The sequence below is a fragment of the Lutjanus erythropterus genome, chromosome 19 (assembly GCF_056507025.1).
Source record: "Lutjanus erythropterus isolate fLutEry1 chromosome 19, fLutEry1.hap2, whole genome shotgun sequence".
Taxonomy (NCBI): domain Eukaryota; kingdom Metazoa; phylum Chordata; class Actinopteri; order Lutjaniformes; family Lutjanidae; genus Lutjanus; species Lutjanus erythropterus.
The window spans coordinates 30442105-30464969 of NC_139335.1; the positions used below are offsets into that span (position 1 = coordinate 30442105).

Below are 22865 nucleotides of genomic sequence, written 5' to 3' on the forward strand. Positions count from 1 at the left end.
TGAATAAAGAAATATTCTCAAGTTCTGATATAACTGATGCTAAAAATATTCAATTTCAAGGAAAAGTACTTCATTCAAAATCCTATTTGGCAAGTATCAAAAAATGTTTTCAAATGGGGGTGCTGTTGTGCATATAGACTCACTGTAAAGGCCCCCTCTACACTAAATGCAACCGAGCCTTAATGTGTAAAGATAAAAAAGACCTAGGGATTATAGGGTTACTGTTTTAAAATAAAGAACTTAGCATGGACACTGCACACAAATCATTATCATGGCCTCTAGTAGCTGATCTAAAGCACAAAGCGCAATGCATCTACTTTATTCAAGGTGTGTCTAAATCCACCTTTGCCAGCTTGGTATGAGGGGTATCCTGTCTTGTCCCGCCCCTTGCCAGCAGCGCACAGCGGGATACCCCTATCAGCTGTGCCCAAGTGCCTTGATTAACTCATTGAAATCAGCTCTCATCACCTTAAAGAAGCAGGTCGTGTTGCTTGCAGACCTGGCAAAAATGGAAACTGCACTGGTGTAAGAAAGCAAAGCCACCTGCGCCACCAGCGCAATGGCTTTGCGCCAGGTATTTAAGTTATTTGATCATCAGCAAGTAATTTTTTAATTAAAAAAAGTCTGAATTCTCACATTTCAGCTTCTTAAATGTGAATATTTTCTGGTTTCTTTAGGCTACTCTGACAGGGAAACACTGATTAACATTTTTCACCATTCTATGACATTTTATGGACCAAACTATTCATTGAGAAAATAAATGACTGATTAATCAGTGATGAAAAGAATCGTTAGTGGCAGCTCTAAAAACATTATATTAGGCTAAACAATTTCACCATATTTAAGGTTATTCCAAAAGTAATGGAATGTAACCAAGTTACATTACTTTAATACTGTGATACCTGGATGACGTTACTGACTGCATTTTCAACAGGCAATTAGCTCTTCCAACCATGCTAGTGGGTCACACAAACTAACACTTCCGGTCCACACAGTTGTAGTGGCTGGTAGAACTCATTACCCTCTCTCTCTCTCTCTCTCTCTCTCTCTCTCTCTGTCTGTCTCTCTCCCTCTCTCCTTCTTTCACTGTCCGGTGCTGGAGTGTCGCGTGTGAACTGCTGTGAGCGCGCGCGCTCAAGAAGCCGTGCGTCTCGCGTGATGCAGCAGCAGCAGAGCCGAGCGGTATCACAGAGACGGAGTGGGTGGATTAACGCGAGGAGGTAAATACATTTTAATAATTTTAGCCTATGCTGCTGTGGGATATTTGACCTTACAGACTGTAAAATACCAATAATACGACCGTACCACCTGACGCCGTTCGTATCAGGCTGTTCGCGCGCGCACAGATGTGGTTTGACGGACTGCGGTAAAAACCGGCTGCTCAGTCGCGAGCTCCTCCTGTGACGGAAACTTTCATTCACGTGAATGAGTTGATGGATCTGTGACGGAGTATGTAACCGACACGAGCATTAATCTCACGACAGCTCGGCTAAGCCACATCCATCCATCCATCCATCCACCCGGGAGGAGGGAGGGAAGAAGCGGGTGAACAGCGCAGTCAGTCACGGTCAGCTCTCCTCCTCTCCTCCATTCAGCTTCTCTGTTCCCGTTACGGTGTGAGGTAACTCGGCGTCCTGTGGAAACGGACTCACACTCATCTCATTCGGTTCTGACACTGTTATGCTCGTCTGTGGCTTTAGCAGTCGACCAGTACAGAAAGCCGGCTTTCCCTCTTTCACATGGGCGAAGACGAGGAGCGGTTCTGCGCCCAGACTCATCACCACCACGGAGGAAACGACGAGAGCGGAGAGAGCGGAGCGCCTCTGGACCCGGTCACAGAGAGGAGATATGCGGAGCTGTTCAAGCAGCTGGACCTGAATAAAGATGGCAGGGTCGACATCAATGAACTGAGGGCCGGACTGGCAGCCCGGGGTTTACACCACGGAGAGGCAGAGGAGGTGAGGCAACCACCGCACTTATTACTGATGCTAGGACATGTGCACACACACACACACACACACACACACACACACACACACACACACACACACATGCTTAAGCTCCCATTCACGAGGACAGAGACATTCAGTGATGGAGTGGTAAATTGATATTGGGCTAAACTATAGCAAAAACACAAATGCAAGCAGTGGAGGAAGAAATATTAAGGTACCTTTCCAACACCACACTGAAAATACAGTACTGCATTCAGAACCTTTCTTAAGTAATGTAAGTAGGGGAGACCGGGGGAAATTGTAACTTTTTTTTCCAAACATTTTCTTTCATAACTCACAACTTGAAATGGACCAGTCACCTTTAATATAAGACATGAATTAATAATACAATATACAGTTTCACTAATAAGGACAAGACTATAATAGTAGTTCACCTAAAAATGAAAATTCAGTCATTACCTACTCTAAAATTAAATTAATTGCAAACTATTTTCAGGTTTGTGCAATTGTTGAGAAGAAAAATCTAAATTCTTCTCAGCTTCCTAAATGTTAATATTTGACACATATTTGTCACAGAGGAGTAGATAAAATAAAAGACATTTCATTTCAACATCTTTACCTCTGTGACTGCAAACTGAATATCTGAGGATTGTGAGTAAAACAAGACATTTGAGGATGTCATCTCAGGCTTATACATAAATTTTTCACCATTTTCTAACATTTTAAAACAAACAACTACTATTGATTAATTGAGAAAATAATCAACCAGTTAATCAGCTATGAAAATAATAGTGACTTGCAGCCCTAGTAAATCAGTATTGGACTAGACTATAGCAAAAATATAAATCATTGAGCAACAGTGGAAGAAATATCCAGGTGCCTTTCTAACACCACACTGAAAATACTCAAATACAAGTACAAATACTGCATTCAAAACTTTACTCATGTAAGATAAATAGGGGAGACTGTGGGCAAGTGTAACATTTTTTTTTTTACCACACAACTTGAATTAGACTAGCAATCATTTGATATAAGAAACTAATTAATAATAGAGCTGCAATGATTAATTGATTATTAAATTAATTGCCAACTGGAGGACTGATTATTGGTCAATCAGTTTGGGTACATTTTTAAAAAAGTCTCTGATCTTAGCTTCTTAAATGTTCATTTTTTGATTTTTTATCTTTATTTATTAATTTAATTTAATTTTTTACTCCTGTATGACGGTAAATTAATATCTTTGGGTTGTGAATATAACAACAGGGAAAACACGGGTTGACATGTTCACCATTTTCTGACATTTTTCAGCTTCTTAATTGTGAATATTTGCTGGTTTCTTTACTCCCCTTCTAACAGTAAACTGAATATTTTTGTGGGCAAAACAAGACATTTCCAACAAAATAATTGTTAGTTGCAACCCTAAAAACACTATATTAGGCTAAACAGTTTCTGACATTTTTAAACAAACTATTAATCAATTAGTCAAGAAAATAATTGACCAATTAATCGACTATGATTATAATAATTTGTTGCAGTCCTATTTAACAATACCATTTAGGACAAGACTGTAATATTAAAGGGATAGTTCACCCAAAAATGAAAATTCAGTCATTATCTACTCACTCTCATGCCAACTGAAGGTCATGTTTAGTTTTTTTAGTCCACAAAACACTTCTGGAGTTTCACATAAAAACAGTGTTGCAGAATCTCCCAAACAATTTTAAGTAAATGGTGACAAGTTTTCAAAGGGAAAAAAAACAACTTAACAATTAACCAGCCATATTTCAGGTCCACCCAAAAAATCCTGAACACAAAAATTGTGATCAACCGTCTACTGGTCTAACTCCACAATTCAGTACTACATAGTTCTCAGTCTTTTCACATGTTTTTATCAACCATTTTCTAATATGTAGAATGTGTTGAGAAGAAACTCCCTTTTTTGTTTACACAATCTTTAAATGCACTAAAGTTTCGCTGTAGTGTTGACCGCATTTCACCTACCAGTGAATTAAAACTTTGGAGAAATGCTTTCACACTGATCAGAATGATTAAATAAATTTTTGTTTTGTGACACAATGTTGTAACCATATTTTAGAGTTAAAAGTGGTCTTTGACATTCAGACTAAATATCAATTAGATTTAAACTACAAATCAATGTTTAAATTGCAGTTTGTGGTCACTGGATGATGTAAAAAGTCAGAGTGTAACCACCACCCAGTGATTTTAGGATAGTAATAACTGCTGCTTAGGAAGCACAGGGCTTGTTCTCACATTTATCCCAACTAGGCCCTTCTGAGTCACTAAACTCATTTAGTAACCTTCCTAATTACATTAAGAGACCGCTCCAATACACCACCCGAGTTGAAATGCTGTTCAATAACGCATGAGAGTGCTGAGGGCAGTGTGTGGGGTTTTCTCCATTACAACTAAGGCATCTACTACAGTGTCAGTGCCACAAGACTATAGTACAGCATCTTAATTCAAGCAGAACTGTTCAGTTCCAGTCTTCAATTCTTGCATCATACTTTAAAACCAAGTTTTATGTTCTTTTCAAAACATGGCTTTATTTTGTCCGATTGTGTCAGCAGTGTGTCTGCACATAGAGGCTGACATGTTGACCCAGTGCATGCAGTATGGACCATCCTCTAGCAATAGACAGAGGGCAGGAGCAGTTAGGACTGCAACTAACAATTATTTTCATTATTGATTAATCTGGCAATTAGTTTCTCGATTAATTGTTTAGTTGTTGGTCTATAAAATATCAGAAAATTGTGAAAAAAAAATTGGTTGATTTTTTGTCACAGCCCAAGGTGACGTCCTCAAGTGTCTTGTTTTGTCCACAATCCAAAAATATTCAGTTTGCTGTCAGAGAGGAGTGAAGAAACCAGAAAATATTCACTTTTAAGGAGCTAAAAATTTTGAGTATTTACTGTAATTAACATTAGTTTATGCTTAATATACATTATTTATAGAACATGCACAATAAATCATTTGTTAGGCTATAACTTAATGAACATGTACATAAAAAAAAGGAAAAGGCAGACCTCTACATGTAGACCAGTTCAGTCCACTGATCCAAAAAGTCTGAAGTTGGAGAATGCATAATTATTACTCTTAAACAAACATGTATAAAAATGTTTTTCTCTTAGTTGTGCCTTTCATAATACACATGTTGATTAACATTTTTGTCAACTGTATACTATTAATAATTAGTTCCTTAATTAACATGTAAACATTCAATGTTAACAACAGACATTTGTTAACGGAATATAATTCTTATTATACCATTAATTTAATGTTAGTTAATACTTATTGTGGTTATTACTAATATTGAGAGCATTTGTATTAAGTATTAGGTCTAATTAATGTATGAATTAATACCATAGTGTACTTGCTTATTAAGCATTAAATAATGTGAATTAATGGACCCTTATTATAAAGTGTTTCTGAGTATTTTTTAAAAAAAAATACCCAAAACAATGAATCAATTATCAAAATAGTTGATGATTAATTAAATAGTTGATTATTAATCACTGCAGCTCTAATGTTAGTCTAGTCTTCCAGGCTCATTGATCCTTCATCTGACTGAAGTTTGTGACAGTTAGAATCTGTGGCCCTGACCATGGCTTTGAAATATTAGCAGTCTAACTGTGCTGTGTATTGATAAATCCAGAGTAGTGTCCATTGTGCTTTTTCTTGCCCCTCTGTCATTTTTGTCTTGGATCTATTATATTCTTTAAGCCAATTTTTCAGAACCAAATGAGTCATCGCTAGTTTCAAGTGAATGAACAAACAGCTTCATCCCCCCATGACAAATAATTAAATAACTTACAGAATATGAACGTTCATTTCTCAAAGGAAAACAGAAAAATGATCTAAAGTTAGAATGATGAAAATGAATTGAAAGAACTATATACAAGTTAAAATTATGAACCTCAAAGTGAAAATTGTGATTTTGTATCTCAAAACTATGTTGTCCAAAATTTCGACTTAATATCTCATGATTTAGACTTTGATATCCCACACTGCTGACCTTGTAAAACTCAATTTTGATTCAGTATGTAAACCTTTATTTCAAGTTTTCAACTTAAATGAATAACAAGGATCAATCGATTATCAGTCTGGTTGATTATCAGATCTGATCAGTGCTTAGGATGAATGACGCAGTCCTACAGCCTGAGGGGAGAAACTGTTCTTCAGTCTGGTGGTACAGTGGTGGATACTTCTGTATGTCCTGCTTGATGGTGATGGCAGCAGGGTGAACAGACTGTGATGGGTGTTGTCTTTTAGTATCCTCCTGTCTCTGGCTATGCACATCCCATGATGCCAGTTTGTATGATGTTTCCAGTCAGCATGTTTTCAATTGCTACTTTGTAGAAGTTGACAAGAACATAGCACTGGAAATTTGCCTTCTTAGGTCCTTGAGAAATACAGCCATTTCTGAGCCTTCTTTTATCAGAGTGATGTGTGATGTCCATGACAGGTTCTTTGTGATACTGATTCTCAGGAACCTAAAACTCAGCAATCAGCTCCTTGGTTTTGCAGACATTAAGCAATAGATTGTTTTTTGCACACCACCCTGAAAGACTAATGATTTCCTCACGCTACTGGGTCTCACCGTTGTTTAAAATCGGACCAATGACATAAGTGTCATAAGTGAAACTGAACAATAGAGTTCTCTCCATGTCAGGGGCTGTAGTCATGTGTGTACAGAGTGAACAGGAGGGGGCACACAGCACTAATCTAAATTAAAAGTTCTATTTGAATCATCACTGGACATGAGGGAATGTGCTGCTTCACTGTATTGTGAAAAATAGTAGCAACCAATCAAAATAATTTTTTAGGTCAAGGAAAGTTAAGACGTTTTGAGATGTATCCCAGTTGTATCCCAAATGTATCAGTAGACATTTGGATTTAGTAAAGGCATAGCAGAAAAAAGCAACCAACAACAGCTCACTTCTGCCACAGACTATATTTTCCCACCTTTAATTAATAATAGTGCCATAAAACAGTATACTCAAGTCTTTTGGGTGAGATTGTCATTTTGTGTCATTATTAACCTCTTGCAGGTCAGTCGCTAATTTGTGTGCCCTGGTTTTAACACCATATAAAGAGAGGCTGTCCCAGTTTGCAGAGGAATCTAACCCTTTGTGGATGAATATTTTAACAGTCGATCTGTAAAACAAACCTGCTACACTTCTGACCTTGGCTGACAACTGATTTGGTAGTCTGGCTCTCACTTCACTGTGATCTACTTATCTCTGTCTTTGTCAAAGTAGTCATTTGAACGGCTGTGAAAATGGCTGCACAACTCTTACACACATTATCCAGGCCATCCACCCTGTTCAGTGTAGATACAATCAGGGCACTACTACTGTTTTTTACAGCAGGAATTTCACAACTTTTAACCACTGTGTTTTATTAACTAAGATGTAAAAAAAAGTCACCTGCGAAGTGTTTTTTTTTTTTAAGTGCCTACCCTTTTCCAAACAGTTTCCAAATATGACTTTCCGAATGGGTCTGTGTAACAAACCATCTGATGTGTCAGGTTAATTTAGGATAACAAACAAGTAGAATTACTTTTTTCAAATAGTGAACAGTATCTATGTGTCTGATTGTTTCTCTGAGCACACATAATCAAACATGATCACTTGAGAGCTGTTCTTATAGGTTCCTCCATCACAATCGCTTAATATTTCCTCTTGTTCTTCACACTCATTTAAGAATAGAGTATTCTCGGTGTTCTTAAATGTAGATGTTAGATAAATACCTTGGCCCATTTTGGCAGCAAGTCAGAAGTCTAACCTGGCTCTATTCATCAAATCCTCCAACAACACATTTCATCATGATTGGCTTCCAAGAAGACCCAAATACTTTCAGCATCTGCACTGATTTACCACCGCCATTGTGAACACAGATAAAAGCAGGCTTTCTTTGCTTCTCTTGTCTTAAAGGACTAATTATGAATAAATGAACCCCCTGAAAATAATGAGCGACAGCCAAACTTAATTCTCTTCACAGAAGTGCTCTCATTCCCAGCGTCTAAAAATCTCAATGGTTCTTACAAGTGTAGAGGAACGAAAACATACACACTGGCATGGGGTAATTAGCTGAAAGCACTTCTCTGACTTTTGAGGGCTGTTATGTTTAAAGGTGCTTAGTGGTTGACAAGTGTCCCCAGCAGCAAACTAGACAAAGTAGCAGAAGTAAAACTGAGCAGGACATTTTTATTTGATTTGATTTACTGAGCAGGAGTGAAAGGTTTAGTGTGAATTGTACAAAGCAATTCTTTGTGTCAGAGCATACTGTCCCTCTATTGGCTGTCCTGCATGGCTGTCAGGCTAGGGGGCGGGCTCACCTAGTCACAGAGAGGATGTTAGTTTGAAAGCAGCGTGCCAAAGTAATCAAGTGAGACAATGGGGAGCAGGTGTTGTAAGTGAAGAGAGCTTTTTTAAGTGCCACAACGAAAAGGACTGTCCCCGTTTCTCATGCAAAGTTTTATGTGGCGTTATTGTCCAAATGTTTAATGTCTTCAAAATGAACTGTCAAAAAATGATAGATCAAGGAGCGTTAGCTGGCCCAGTGACAGGCGTCGGACCAGGGCCGGAGGAGAGAGGAAACAGGTGGGCTCACAAGCTTTAACTTTAGCCTGGCAACCGAACGCTCAGTCTTTTTGTTGTTTTATATATGCAACCGAGCCTGGAAGCCCTAGACAAGGGCCACATTTTCCAGGGTTGTGTTGCCATGACATTTGAAAAACCTATTATTATTCCATGCACTGTCGTCTGTTGACAAAGTTTTTTTAGGTATCCAAGTAACACATCAACAAACAAACGTGACTGAAAACACAACCTCATTACACAAATAACCATATTTCATTAGTTGCTGACAGTCTGTAGTCATCAGTTTAGAGCAGAAGATAAATGTGAATGAAACTCTAATCTCTTTGCTTTCTACTGGAATATTCATATTATTATAGTTTATTAAATTGTTTGCTTAACTCCTCTTTTTTGGTGTATTACCTTTATTAGATAAGAGAAGAAGAGAGAGGGCATTATGACATGCACTAGCCACAACTGAACCAAGGATGCTGCAGTATTATGGCATGCATCTTAAAAACTAGGCCACCAAGAATAGGGCCCTATTTTCATACACAGTTGCAAAGCAGTTCTCATCAGGTATCAGTTTTCTGTTTCTCATTTGTGGTTGAAATTGTCTTTGGTTTTCTCTGGCTCACACCAACTCTTGTTGCAAAGAGTCTTTGTTTTTGTGGCAGAGGCACCTGCACATTGACTTGTGACAGTCACATTGCTCTACAACAGTGGTTCCCAAACTTTTTGTTGAAGGGACATCTTTTCAATCACCGATTAAACTTGCAACCCCTAACTAAGTGCCATATTTTAGGGATATTTCATATTATATTCAATATACAACAGTAACAACTGATGAGCTATACAATTAACCCAAATTGTGAACAGACAGCTTTATGTGCAACAAGCAATTTGAATGAATTTTGAGCAAATTATTTCCTGTAAATGTTCAGTGATGAGTTGTCCTGATAATTCAGAAACCATTTATACAATTCTTTGAGTCTTTTGTTTTTTTTGATAAATTCTATGTTCCAGTTTCCAATGACATTGTTTTATTACAATTGTGTGTCAAGTGGACACGATAGTTGACCTGAACATTTTTGTGGACTGGGATGGATGACTTGGGGTTTAAAGCAGAATAAAATGTATTCACTTGAGTTAACATTACAAAAAAAGCAAAAACATAATTACAAAGATAGTTGACAGAAGACAGTAGTGGCTGCCAAAGGTCAAAAAGTGTAATGCAATTTTTGAATTTTTAATGTCACTGTTACTACACTAGTAAGTGTACTTGTACTTCAGTGAAGGCCTAGAAAAACAGTATATGTGCTTATGTGTGTTTGTCGAGCCTTCTGTGCACAGGAACTAGTCTTGTATTCTTTGTCTCTCTTTGTCTCTCTGTCCTCATCAAGAGAGGAGAGGTTTTGTTTGCCGTCAGGTAAGATGTGGTTTCTTCTTGACTTTCACAGGGAGCACAGTGCCTTACATGTCCTGTCCTCTTCTCACTTGTGTATCTGTTGCACTCTGTGTACACTCCCTGACCACCGGCTCTGTCCATGCTGTCTACACCACCACAAAGAGGTGGAAAAAATACGCATTTTTTTACTCTAGTAGAAGTACAGATACTTGAGTAAAGAAAGATTCTGAAGTGTACTCAAAGTATAAAAGTAAAAAGTAGCCTTCTAAAGGATATTTCTACAGACTCTTTGTTTGTAAAACTAACTGAACTTCAATTTTTCTCTGCTTTCAAGTCTTCCCCTCTGTCTGTTTCATCATGTTATATTTGTTTCATCTTTATGCCCATTTTTACTTCTTACATCTTATTGTATTGTTTTCTCCGTTACGTCTTTTCATCTTGTTGCGTTGTTTTCACCTTGTTATGTCATTTTCATCTTATTTTGTCATCTTTGTGCTGCTACATTGTTTATGTTGTTTTTGTCTTGCTATGTTGTTTTCATTTTGTTACATCTTTTCGGTCTTGTTATGTTGTTTTCGTCTTGTTACATCTTTTCATTGAAGATGCCATTTTTGTCTTAGTTGTTTTCCTTGTTATGTCTTTTTTGTTATTTTCCTCTTGTTGCGTCTGTTTTTTGTGGTACGCATTAATGGATATGCAAAGGAATCATATTTTCTGTGATCAGTAACAAGCCTGTTTTGAAAATGTAAGGAGTAGAAAGTATGAACATTTGTTTAAAAATGTAGGGAGTAAAAGTAAAAAGTTGTCAGAAAAAATAATACTTAAGTAAAGTCCAAAGACCTGAAAAATCTACTCAAGTACACTTATTAAGTATTAGTGCTTAGTTCTTCTGCTACCAACACACTGTCCTCTGTATGTCCCTACCCCTACCATCTCTGCCTACTCCATCCCATGTGAACCCGTGTGTCCTCCCTGCTGAATGACTGACAGTCTGCTGCTGTCCCCACAGATCGTCCTCGAGAGTGACACCAACCACGATGGTCTGCTGGACTTCCACGAGTTCTCCCAGTACCTGTGGGCTCATGAGAAGAGGCTGTGGCTCATGTTCCACAGTGTTGACCGCAACAAGGATGGTGTGGGCACACTCACTTCTCTGTTTTCCTGTGATCCACAGAAAACACACTGAACATCACCTTACTGTCAGCTGCACAAACAGACTGAGGTGTTCACACCTTCTCTTTTGTCTTGTAGGTCGAATTGATGTGGGAGAGATCCAGCACTTACTGCACAAGCTTGGAGTGGAGGTCACCATGGAGCAGGCCTCCAGAATACTGCAGAGGTACAGTCTGTGTGTGTGTGTGTGTGTGTGTGTGTGTGTGTGTGTGTGTGTGTGTGTGTGTGTGTGTGTGTGTGTGTGTGTGTGTGTCCAAAATCCTGGACCCCATAAGTAGACCCCCACGAGGATTGTATCATACACATGCAATAGCATTTCAATAACTCTTTCTAGTACACAGCCATCAGCATATCTTTTTCTCTCTATGGGCAACCGAAACGGATTTAGGGGTTCGGTGTAAACCCTGAGGGAAGAGGCTGCTCTCTAGTCCAAACCAAATGATCTTACTGATGGCACTGTTCTGTGTTTGTTGTAATTTTCTGGTGTTACTCTCGTTCCCAGTATGGACAGGGATGGCACCATGACCATTGACTGGACTGAATGGCGCGATCACTTCCTGTTCAACCCTTTCCACAACATGGAGGAGATTGTCCACTACTGGAAACATTCCCATGTGAGTCAGAAGCTTCTTTCTTTTTTCTTTTTTCTCTTTTCTCTTTTCCTTTTTTCTTTTTCTCTTTTATGTTTATTTTTTTATTTTTGTAATATTTAGCTAAAATAGCCAAAATATTTAATTGCATTGCTTTAACAATTTCCTGTTTTTAAGCAGTTATCAGACCTTCAACATTTAAGTTCTGTATATTACGTTTCCAAAACTCTCTGTTAGCGGAGGTTCCAGATGACAAAGAAGTTAACTAACCAAAAAAATGGTCAGAGAAATAGTTTAATACTGTTCCATTGTGAGTTGCTTTAACGTTTGAGGACACATGTATCAGATCAGTTAACTTTTCTTCTTCACGGATTGATTTGAAACTTAACTGTTCCGGTGATAGTAGTGTTCAAGTTAATGATAATGACAGTGATAACATCCTATAGTAATTTCAGCGTCTTTACACTACTGAGAACAGGAACAGAGCACATGTTGCATAATAAAGTAGAACTAAAATGAAATAAATTGTAAATATGTAGATTTTTGTATATATAGTACAGTAGGTGGTGGTGCAGAAGATAAAGCAAAACTGTATATTGTTGTATTTTTCTTCAAGGAACTTTTTTACAGTAAGGATACTTAAGGATAACGCCCCCTAAAAATAAATACAGATTTGCCCTTTAATTTGTAATGTTGTCACAGATGTTTGACATTGGGGAACACCTGACAGTGCCTGATGAGTTCTCAGAGCGGGAGCGGCGGTCAGGTCTCGTGTGGAGGCAGCTGGTTGCCGGAGCGATGGCAGGGGCCGTTTCCCGGACAGGAACTGCTCCTCTGGACCGCCTCAAAGTCTTCATGCAGGTGGGTCCTTTCACTGCCACTCAAGGTTGAAGATCAAGCATTATAATGTAATCTATAGATTATACATTTAGTATGATAGTGTCTTAATAAATGTATTGTATCAGAAAACTATGTCCACACTCACACACAGTGAAAATACAGCTCCCATTGGTTGCTTTAGCTAATGCCACATTGCACTCAGACGTCAGAGCAGGGAATGATGTCACACACGGACGCGTTCCAGAAAACCTCTGATGTACAGTTGTTAGCAGTAACAGTTGCGCAGTATTTTCCACATAACAACACCATGGCAACATGTCCCAGAAGTTGGACAACACTGTGTGTACTGATTCAATGAGACACAAAAGACAGAAGTGCTAAACAGTACATTCATGGTCACCATATTTTCAAACCCCACACTGGGACCCTCAGGGACAGGACAGCTGGACAAACTGATGAACCTAATAATAAACATAAAACTCTTAGAGCTGCAATGATTAATTGATGAGGGAAATAATTGTTAGTTGTGGCCCTAGAAACGCTATCAGTCTAAACAGTTTCACCATATTTCATATTGAGCAATCAAAAAGTAATAGGAAGTTACATTACTTTAATATTGTGATACTTGGATTACATTACTGACCACATTTCTTTACATTAAAGTAGTAACTGTATATCAGAATACATTTTCAAAGTAACCCTCCCATCCCTGCTCATCAGGATGGGAGACAATTACTTTAGCACTTAGCACATGTACCAAACTCACCTTTGAGGACTGATGGATGCAATGAACACAGCATTTTTGTTACTGGGTACTTAATGGAGGAAGGAAAGAATTTGCCTCCTGGAGCGTTGTAGAAAAGACAGACCTTCTCTTTTGTGTGATCGCTAACCGTTAGCATACTGACAGCCTTTGTCAGAGCCTATAACTTCAACCAGCAGCAACAGCCTTGACAACAGCACACTGATTGATTGAAACACATACAGACAAATCAGTATTGAATTCAGACGTGTTTGGATTGCTTATCTGGGACAGAACATGATAAACATTTATGCAAGCTTTTAAAACAAGTAGAATATTATAACTATTATTTTAATTGTGGTGAAACTGAGATAATTCAGTGACTTGGGACGCTCAATCCTGGGAGGTTTCGTCACTTTAACTGTATTACTTCAGCTGATGCCCAGAGCTGCCATCTTGGATTTTGAAGTCAGGGTTGGTGAATACAACTTCCCAGTACAAATGGAATGCACTTTAATTGTTGGAAATTTGAATCACAAATTTCAAGCTGACCAACTAACTGATACTCCAATACTGCCTATATGCCAATGAGAATATGTATTTATTTATGTATCTAAACTTGAAACTGGTGAGTGTTCATATCACCACAAATTGAAGTTAGTTAACACCATCATTCAAAAATACATATTTTTACCTGTAGTACCATTTATCCGGCCATCCATCCATTAGATAAACGTTTCCTTCTGCATCATGATACAGTTAACAGGTGTAGTTAAAAAATAGTAATAGTAATAGTTCCTACATGAAACTGCTCACAACAACGTCTGTGGATTGGCTAGAGTAACTGGGTCAATTACTGGAAAGAGACACGGCTGTTGAGTTTTCAAAGGTGTATTTTTTTGGCACTTTGAGCACTACAAGCCAAGTGTCATCTAGTTCCATTATATTGGAGACAAGGCAGATATATCTGCATGTCTCCAAAACTCCAGAACTGTCCCTTTAATTTGTGTGCAAAACTGAGAATCTTCTATCAGAGTCTGAAGCTCACTTTATCCCTCCATCTGCGCTGACATTCACGTCCACTCACCTACAGAAATGAAACAAAGCACATGGTGGGCAGTTCAGGTGGGTGGTTGGAGCGTTCATAGCTAAAACACAGAGCAGGATTGGCTCTGTTTGTGTTGAAAGCTTGAAATGTCAGCAGCCACTTAGGTAACAAAAGAATGACTGGCATTGATCAGCAGCACTCACAAACCTCCTACTGAGTTATTATGGTCATTTTATACGAAGAGACACCAAAATATGACTAATTGATTACTGATTAAAGGTTTGAACTGTTTATTCATTGAATACTGTTAACTGTTTATACCTAAAGATAATCAAATTACCAAGACAGATTCTTAAAAATGTATCTGCTGGAGTCTCAACTCAAATCAGATACAAAACGATCTAATCCTCCTCATCTGCAAGTACTCACCACTATCGGTTTCCTGACCTTCTCAAGAGAGACTGGTGACAGGGCTGACATATCCCAGTCCATTGTTAAACCAGTATTAAAGCTGGATTACTCCCAAATGGGCACACACACAGACAGCCATGGACACCACAGACGCACCATATGCTTACCAAACATTTAACACCGAAGTGTTACAGACCGCTGCTCAGCAGGCCACATTAATCTGTGGTACTTGTGTGCACATCAAGGCGCCATCTCCACATCAGTTTCCCCTCCTCAAAAGGTAAAAACCCATAAAATTAAATAAACGTCCAAATAGTATGTGATGCACATGGTGGATAAACCTTTCATATATGCCTCTAGGATAAACGTGATGAGCACACTTGGTCAATAGCTTACAAACATTTCAAACCCACAGTTAGTAACAAGAAGACTGAGCTGGAAGTGTTTGTGTGTCCAGGTACACGGCTCGACATCTCGGGGAATTAATCTGTGGTCTGGACTGAGGGGGATGGTCCAGGAGGGAGGCGTCTTCTCACTCTGGAGGGGAAATGGCATCAATGTCCTCAAGATCGCCCCTGAATCTGCCATTAAATTTATGGCCTACGAACAGGTCAGTGCACTCCAATCAGTCAGTGACAAAGAGGGAATCTATTGGCAAGGAATACTGAACAGAAATCATTTTTAATTTGAGCTACAAACCTGAATGTGTGAGTGAGTGAATGCTGCGTCATTCTAATTTATTTGAGGTATTTATTCTGTGTATCACCACCACTCTCCTGTGCCCATCTTTCATCTCCACCCCTTCCTTCTCTTACTCCAGATCAAGTGGCTGATCCGCGGCAGTAAAGAGGGTGGCACTTTAAGGGTACAAGAGAGGTTCATTGCTGGATCTCTGGCTGGAGTTACTGCCCAGACTATCATCTACCCCATGGAGGTCAGTTTAAAAAGTGTGTGATTACAAGATTCATAAGATAGGTCTTTGCAAATATCTGAAGCTGAAGGTATGACAGGAAAGGGGGAGAGAGAGAGGGAATGACACATAGCAAATGTGCTGCAGGCAGGAATTGAACCGCCAGCCGCTACAGAGTACTGATAACCTCAACACATAGTGCGCACACCCTACCAACTGAGCTATAGGGGTACCCCAGCCACCATTTTAGCCCCAAAACTGTCTGACTAGTTGGCATCCAAACACCACTTCACACTGGATTAAGGAAGTCCTGAGCTGTCCTTAACCTGTCACACATAGTGATCACTACAGCAGAGTGAGTGCAGTGAGTCCTGCACGGATCTAGTTTTCTAAACCCGCTCCCACCCACATCCACAAAGCTGAGAACCAGACCCAACCAGCAATTATTTCCATGTCAAATCTGCACCCGCCCAGAACCGTGAATATAAACCCTGCCACCTGACCTGCACCTGTGATTAAACACAGATACACAGTCACTCACTCCTGCAACTGTCAGTGTTTCCATAGTGACGACAAGCCTCTCTTGCGGCCATGAAACGCTAAAAATTTTTACAAGCAGCAGCCAATGACATCCAACTTGGCCTTTGACGATGGATTGTCCACGATTTGGTTTCCTCCACAGGCTATTTTTAGTAGAGCAGACATGCCCCCAGCATTTCAGAGCAGAGATAACTGCTATTTTTTTCATGATTTTAGACCTAATTTTGTATACTTGTGTCTGGGTGGTTAATAACATGTGCTTGCTTAACACGAACTTGAAATACATGTTTATTCAGTTGAAAACTCAAACATATGCTGTCCTCCTGAGTGAAAATGAAAAAACATCTATAAAATTGGATGTTAAAATTTGCATAAAGCCCCAGACTCTGCCTTTCCTAGACGTCCCCTGAACTCAAATGGGTGAATGGACCAGAGTCCACCCTCCACCCTTCCATACAGATGCAGGGTTTAGAAAATGGGCAGAACATAGACTCACCAATCTACACCAACTCCATCAGGATGACAACCTCAAATCATTTGAACAGTTAAGAAAGGAATTCATGCTTCCTAACACTGACTAGTTAAGATATATACATTAAGGAGTTTTTCAACAAAACATAAGGAGTGAAATTAAGTTTTGGGGCCCACTCCAATAAAGAATTTTTGATAAAAGTACAAACAGGAAATGGGGGTAAGAAAGTTGTATGTCACCTTTATCAAATATTTTCAGGTATGACTCATAATAATACACTACAGATAAAAAGGAGATGGGAAACTGAAATGGATGCAGAAATACCTAAGGACAAATGGGAAGAAATATATTCTGAAGCATATTTAGTGATCAACTCAAATGCATGGAGGGAATTCAAATGGAAGGTGATAATGAGATTTTTTTTTCAGACACCAGAAATAGTGGCTAAAATGGGTCCCACACAAATAAATGTTTGAGAAATTGTGGTACACAAATTGGCAACCATACCCACATATTCTGGACATGCACTTAATTATGAACATTTTGGGAAGAGATTTTTGAGGCACTTAAAATGATATTTCATCAAAACCCTACGAAAGATTCAAGGATAGCACTGTTGGATCTAATACCAGTGGGCATTGATGGAAGAGCAGAAAAAATCTTTTACAAATATTGATATCAGCAGCAATTAAATTCATCACAATTATGTGGTTAAAACCTGACCCCCTGACATGTAATATGTGCTGTGGTATCTGGCACCAAGATGTTAGCAGCAGATCCTTTAAGTCCTGTAAGTTGAGAGGTGGGGCCTCCATGGATCAGACTTGTTTGTCCAGCACATCCTACAGATGCTTGATTGGATTGAGATCTGGGGAATCTGGAGGCCAGTCAACACCTCAAACTCGTTGTTGTGCTCCTCAAATCATTCCTGAACCATTTTTGCTTTGTGGCACGGTGCATTATCCTGCTGAAAGAGGCCACAGGCATCAGGGAATACTGTTTCCATGAAAGGGTGCACATGGTCTGCAACAATGCTTAGGTAGGTGGTACATGTCAAAGTAACATCCACATGGATGGCAGGACCCAAGTTTTCCCAGCAGAACATTGCCCAAAGCATCACAGGCCGGCTTGCCTTCTTCCCATAGTGCATCCTGGTGCCATGTGTTCCCCACATAAGTGACACTCACGCACCCAGCCATCCACATGATGTAAAAGAAAACATGATTCATCAGACCAGGCCACCTTCTTCCATTGCTCCGTGGTCCAGTTCTGATGCTCACGTGCTCATTGTTGGTGCTTTCAGTGGTGCACAGGGGTCAACATGGACACCCTGACTGGTCTGCAGCTATGCAGCCCCATACACAACAAACTGTGATGCACTCTGTGTTCTGACACCTTTCTATCAGAACCAGCATTAACTTCTTCAGTAATTTGAGCAACAGTAGTTCATCTGTTGGATCAGACCACACACACCAGCCTTCACTCCCCACATGCATCAATGATCCTTGACCGCCCATGACCCTGTCACTGGTTCTCCACTGTTCCTTTCTTGGACCACTTTTGATAGATACTGACCACTGCAGATCAGGAACACCCCACAAGAGCTGCAGTTTTGGAGATGCTCTGATCCAGTTGTCCAGACATCACAATTTGGCCCTTATCAAACTCACTCAAATCCTTACACTTGCCCATTTTTCCTGCGTCTAACACATCAACTACTATATCCCACCCACTAACAGGTGCCATGATGAAGAGATAATCAGTGTTATTCACTTCACATGTCAGTGGTCATAATGTTATGGCTGATCGGTCTACACTAGAAAGGGGAAGGATTACAAGACACAGGTGGGGGCAGTTAGGAAGAGGTGGTAATAATCAGAGGGAAAAGGAATAAAGGCAGGAAGTCAAGCACACAGAAACAAAAGGAAAGAAGATCACTCAAGAAATGACCCCAAAAAATCCAAACATGACAAGGAGTAGTTTTCTTTGAATGGAAACAAGTAGCAGCATAATAACAAATCTTACAAACCAGACTATGTAAGTAATTCCAGCGTAGACATGTATATCTGTCCTCACCCTTTAAACCATGTGTTCTTTGTCTTTTTCACTCTCTTCAACCTTCTTCTTTCTCCCTCTGTTGGGTAGGTGCTGAAGACTCGTCTTACATTAAGAAAGACGGGACAATACTCAGGTATGGCTGACTGTGCCAGACAGATCCTGAGGACGGAGGGACTCCGGGCTTTCTACAGGGGCTACCTGCCAAATACATTGGGCATCATCCCATACGCTGGCATTGACTTGGCTGTGTATGAGGTGTGTGTGTGTGTGTGTGTGTTTTTTACACAGAATGATATGGGAAGTAAAGTATTGATTGTTTTTATTTTGCAACATTGAAGATGGATGGGACACATGGAAAAGACAATTACTTGTGTGTGGTATATCCATCAGTGCATATCATACATGACAGATGTAACCAGTTGTAAAATACATAACAAGACTCAAACGACATAAAAAATATAACAGGACGAAAATAACATAAAAGACGTAACAAGGTGAAAATGTAAAAGACATAACAAGATAAACAATATAAAAGACGTAAGGAGACATAAAAGGATGCAAACATCATAAAAGATATAACAAGACAAAATAACCTACAACACATAAAATGATGTAAAGGATGTAGCAAGGTGAAAATATAAAAGACGATAATGACTTAAGGAAACCTAAGACTAAAACAAAGAAAAAAGACAACAGTGCTCAAACAAAATCAGTATTTCTACTTTTATTAATCTGTACTAGGTGAGAATTTGTGTAGTTTTATTATTTATATTTGTGTACTTTTGCTCTGTATATACTTTCATTTTAAAAAGGCAGAAAATAAACCAGTTGACTCTTGACTTTTCTCTTTCCTTTTTTTTTCTCACTTCTTGTAACTCTGCTTTCCTCCACTCCTCTCCTTTATTTTCTAAACTCTTTCTTACTGCTCCTGATGTAAGACTCTGAAGAATGCCTGGCTCCAGAGGTACTGTGTAGATTCAGCAGATCCTGGAGTTTTGGTCCTGCTGGGCTGTGGTACCATCTCCAGCACCTGCGGCCAGCTGGCGTCCTATCCCCTCGCTCTCATTCGGACACGTATGCAGGCACAAGGTGAGACGTAGTACAGAGTCAGACATATTCTAAATGTGCTGAGCATCAACAACTATCCAGCAATGAATTTGCTTCTGCTTCTTCTTTTAGCCGTTGCTGAAGGGAAACCCAAGCTGACCATGGTGGGCCAGTTCAAATACATCATATCTCATGAAGGTGTACCCGGCCTGTATCGCGGCATCACCCCCAACTTCCTCAAAGTCATCCCAGCTGTCAGCATCTCCTACGTAGTTTACGAGCACATGAAGAAAGTCCTTGGGGTGGGCTACTAGACTGACACAAAGAAGAGGGACTAATGAAGGAAAGGACAAAGAAAGCAAAGACTTCATTATGCTGATGAGAAGAGGAAGTAGAGGAGAGGTGAGGATGCAGCTCCTCAGACCTTTGAAGAAAAAGAAAGGAAGTCTAAGATGAGAAGAGAAGAGAGATGAGCCATTTCACTGATGGGGATCACGCTGCTGTATGCTGCACTGCACTGCTGACTCAGTCAGGTCCAAGCTTGTGGGTAGTTTGCAGGTACATCATATTTGAATTTGGCAAAGTAAACGTTTGTCCTCTCTGACAACATCATGCCGCACACATACAGTAGATGCATGTAGTACCAAATCAGAAAATCTGCAGGAGCAAATGATCATTTTATCCAAGTTGTCATTATGTTTCCATCATATTATGCAAATATTAAGATTTCATTCATCAAGGTAAGCAGTAGGAGGTGCTAATGCTCCAATGAGGTGCCATTATACCACCACAGAAGAAGAGGTTCATCAGTGGAGCCTCACATGACTGAAAATAATGTAGAAAATGTGATGGAAATGTGGCATTTCTGTTTGCTTCGTGTATTAGTTATTAGTCTCCTCACTGCTCCACACTGATAAGATGAAAAGTGAAAACATGCTGACCTACACTGTAAAAATTAAAAAGTTGAGAAAACTCAAAATTTCAAGGCAGCTGACTGCAATAGATTTCTTAATTTTGAGCTCAACTCAAATTCTTAAGTTGTGAAAAAGTTTTTAGCTCAACTTAAAGCTTTGAATTTTAGAAACTCAAAACACTGTATTAAAAAACTGCAAAATTCATTGAAGTGAAAGTAAATGTTAAAATTTCAGTATTTTCAACTAAATTTTGCAGATGCAAAAAAAGACAAATCATAGCTCACTGTGACCAGTTTTTGAAGTTGGGCTCGAATCTCTAAAATATATTGCAGTGCATTGCCTTGAAATTTTAAGTCGTCTCAACTGTTTTTTTTTACAGTGTACTGTCTGAAAGTCACTGCAGCTTAATCCCAAACAGTAAGAAAGTTCATCTCAGCAGCTTCATAAGTAAACTCACCTTGAGTTTTAGCAAGTCAGTTTTATTGTATCTTGAAAGAACTTGAAAGAACGAAAATTGAATACTTCCTGATCATGGCCTCTGACTTCCTTTATACTGTCACTGCAGTAGACTGCACCTTTCTGATCAACAGGAAGGAAACCCAGATGGTTTATCTCGTAGAAACGCAGCATTACGTAATCAGAGAGGGTGAAACACTGAAACCCATGAAAGTACTTTTGACAGTGATAGAAAGACTCTGACATTAGCTGCATTGTGCTATCCCAAGGTATCTCCTCCATTTACTCAGTGGACTTTTCTAGACAAACTTTTACTGTGCTAAAGACATCTTCAAGTGTTTGATCTGACAGCGCTGCTCATGGCTCCACAAGCCTAACCCTCAGCGTCTCAGTGCAAACTGTGCTAAAAACAGGATTTTGCAGTAGTCTGGGAGTCTTTGATCAGCGGTACACTGATTTTTTGATTCTGCGCCCTTTAAAATGTTGCAGAGGTGTGAGATGGAAGAGGCACACCTTGAATTTATGAAACACTGTTGTCCAAATAACTGTTACTCGTGATATGAGGTATAAGTAAGCAGACTCTAGTTTCATGGTGGCATAGAGCAGCAGTAAGGGAAAAGTTATACTAAAAATTTGGAACTAGTTAAAAATACTGAGCTGAGTGGGTTGTTTCAACCTTCAGCTGCTCAGAGTTTAACAGAAGTAGAAAAATAGGTTGAGGCTGGATGGAATATTCATAATTTTGTTATGGTTGCCATAAATATATTATTTTAAGATATTTGTGGGAGGGCATTGCAGTTTTTTCTAAGCCAAGGAGCAGGTCTGTTAGAGGGCCTTTATTTAAGATTTTGACAGTAGAGATGACAGGAAGGAGAACAGATGGGAAATGACATCGCAGAGGAAAATTGTGTTCCCCACCATCATCTTTTCTTTGTCCTGTGGGAAATAAATGAGATTCTTATTTTGAGCTCACTGAAGTCTTGTCTGTTTCTCCTAAACTTCTCCTTAGGAGAAAGAAGGAGCAAAACAAAAGAAAAGCAGGAGATCTTTGCTGAGCTCATAGATGTCTGTGGTTTCTACTTGAGGACCGACTTTAAGACAACCAAGCTGATTATTAAAGACAAATTTGGGATCAGTGCTGTGAGACAAAAAAAGAACACTTTAAGATCTTCAATTGGGCTCTATGTACTCTCTGACTGAGACAAGACAAAGGCGAATTAAAGAAGTATGAGAAAATGGCCAAAGTCTCATATTGATCTTACACTGAGCTCATTTATGTCTAGAAGACACAGCCTAGGCCAAGACGAGATCTTATTTTGAACTTTTCCTTTCCTCTGGGATGTAATCAGGTTGAATTCATGGTTGGCGCTTTACACTGCTTCCTAACATACAGCGAGCGAATAGAGCACAAAAAAATTGTCCAGATACGCTACAAGCAATGTCACAGTGGGGTTTGTAATTTCTTGCCCTGCAGATGAGTAAGTTAAGTTTTTTATTCAGAACTAACTAATTTTCACGTCAGTATGACTTTAAAAAGCTCCCCATTAAAAAAAAGCTGCCATGGATTAGGGCTGGTATATGGTAATATGGTAAAGAAAAAGTCATATTGTGATTATTTTGACTGAAATTGCCATTACGATAAGCGATATGGTTACTCCTGGGTCCAGACATTTGAATCTATCCTCTCCATGGAGTTGGCTGTTTC

The 22865-nt window shown here is 39.3% G+C and overlaps 1 protein-coding gene across 1 annotated transcript; it reads left to right on the top strand.

Annotated features, from left to right (window-relative positions):
- The first annotated feature begins 1190 nt into the window (after positions 1-1190).
- Positions 1191-20588, top strand: slc25a23b (solute carrier family 25 member 23b). Its single transcript, XM_084743713.1, has 10 exons — positions 1191-1958; positions 10969-11092; positions 11211-11298; positions 11635-11746; positions 12425-12583; positions 15221-15373; positions 15584-15697; positions 18831-18998; positions 19682-19832; positions 19923-20588. The coding sequence occupies exons 1-10, from the start codon at positions 1740-1742 to the stop codon at positions 20102-20104; spliced, it is 1470 nt and encodes a 489-aa protein (XP_084599839.1). The 5' UTR covers positions 1191-1739; the 3' UTR covers positions 20105-20588.
- The last annotated feature ends 2277 nt before the right edge of the window (positions 20589-22865 follow it).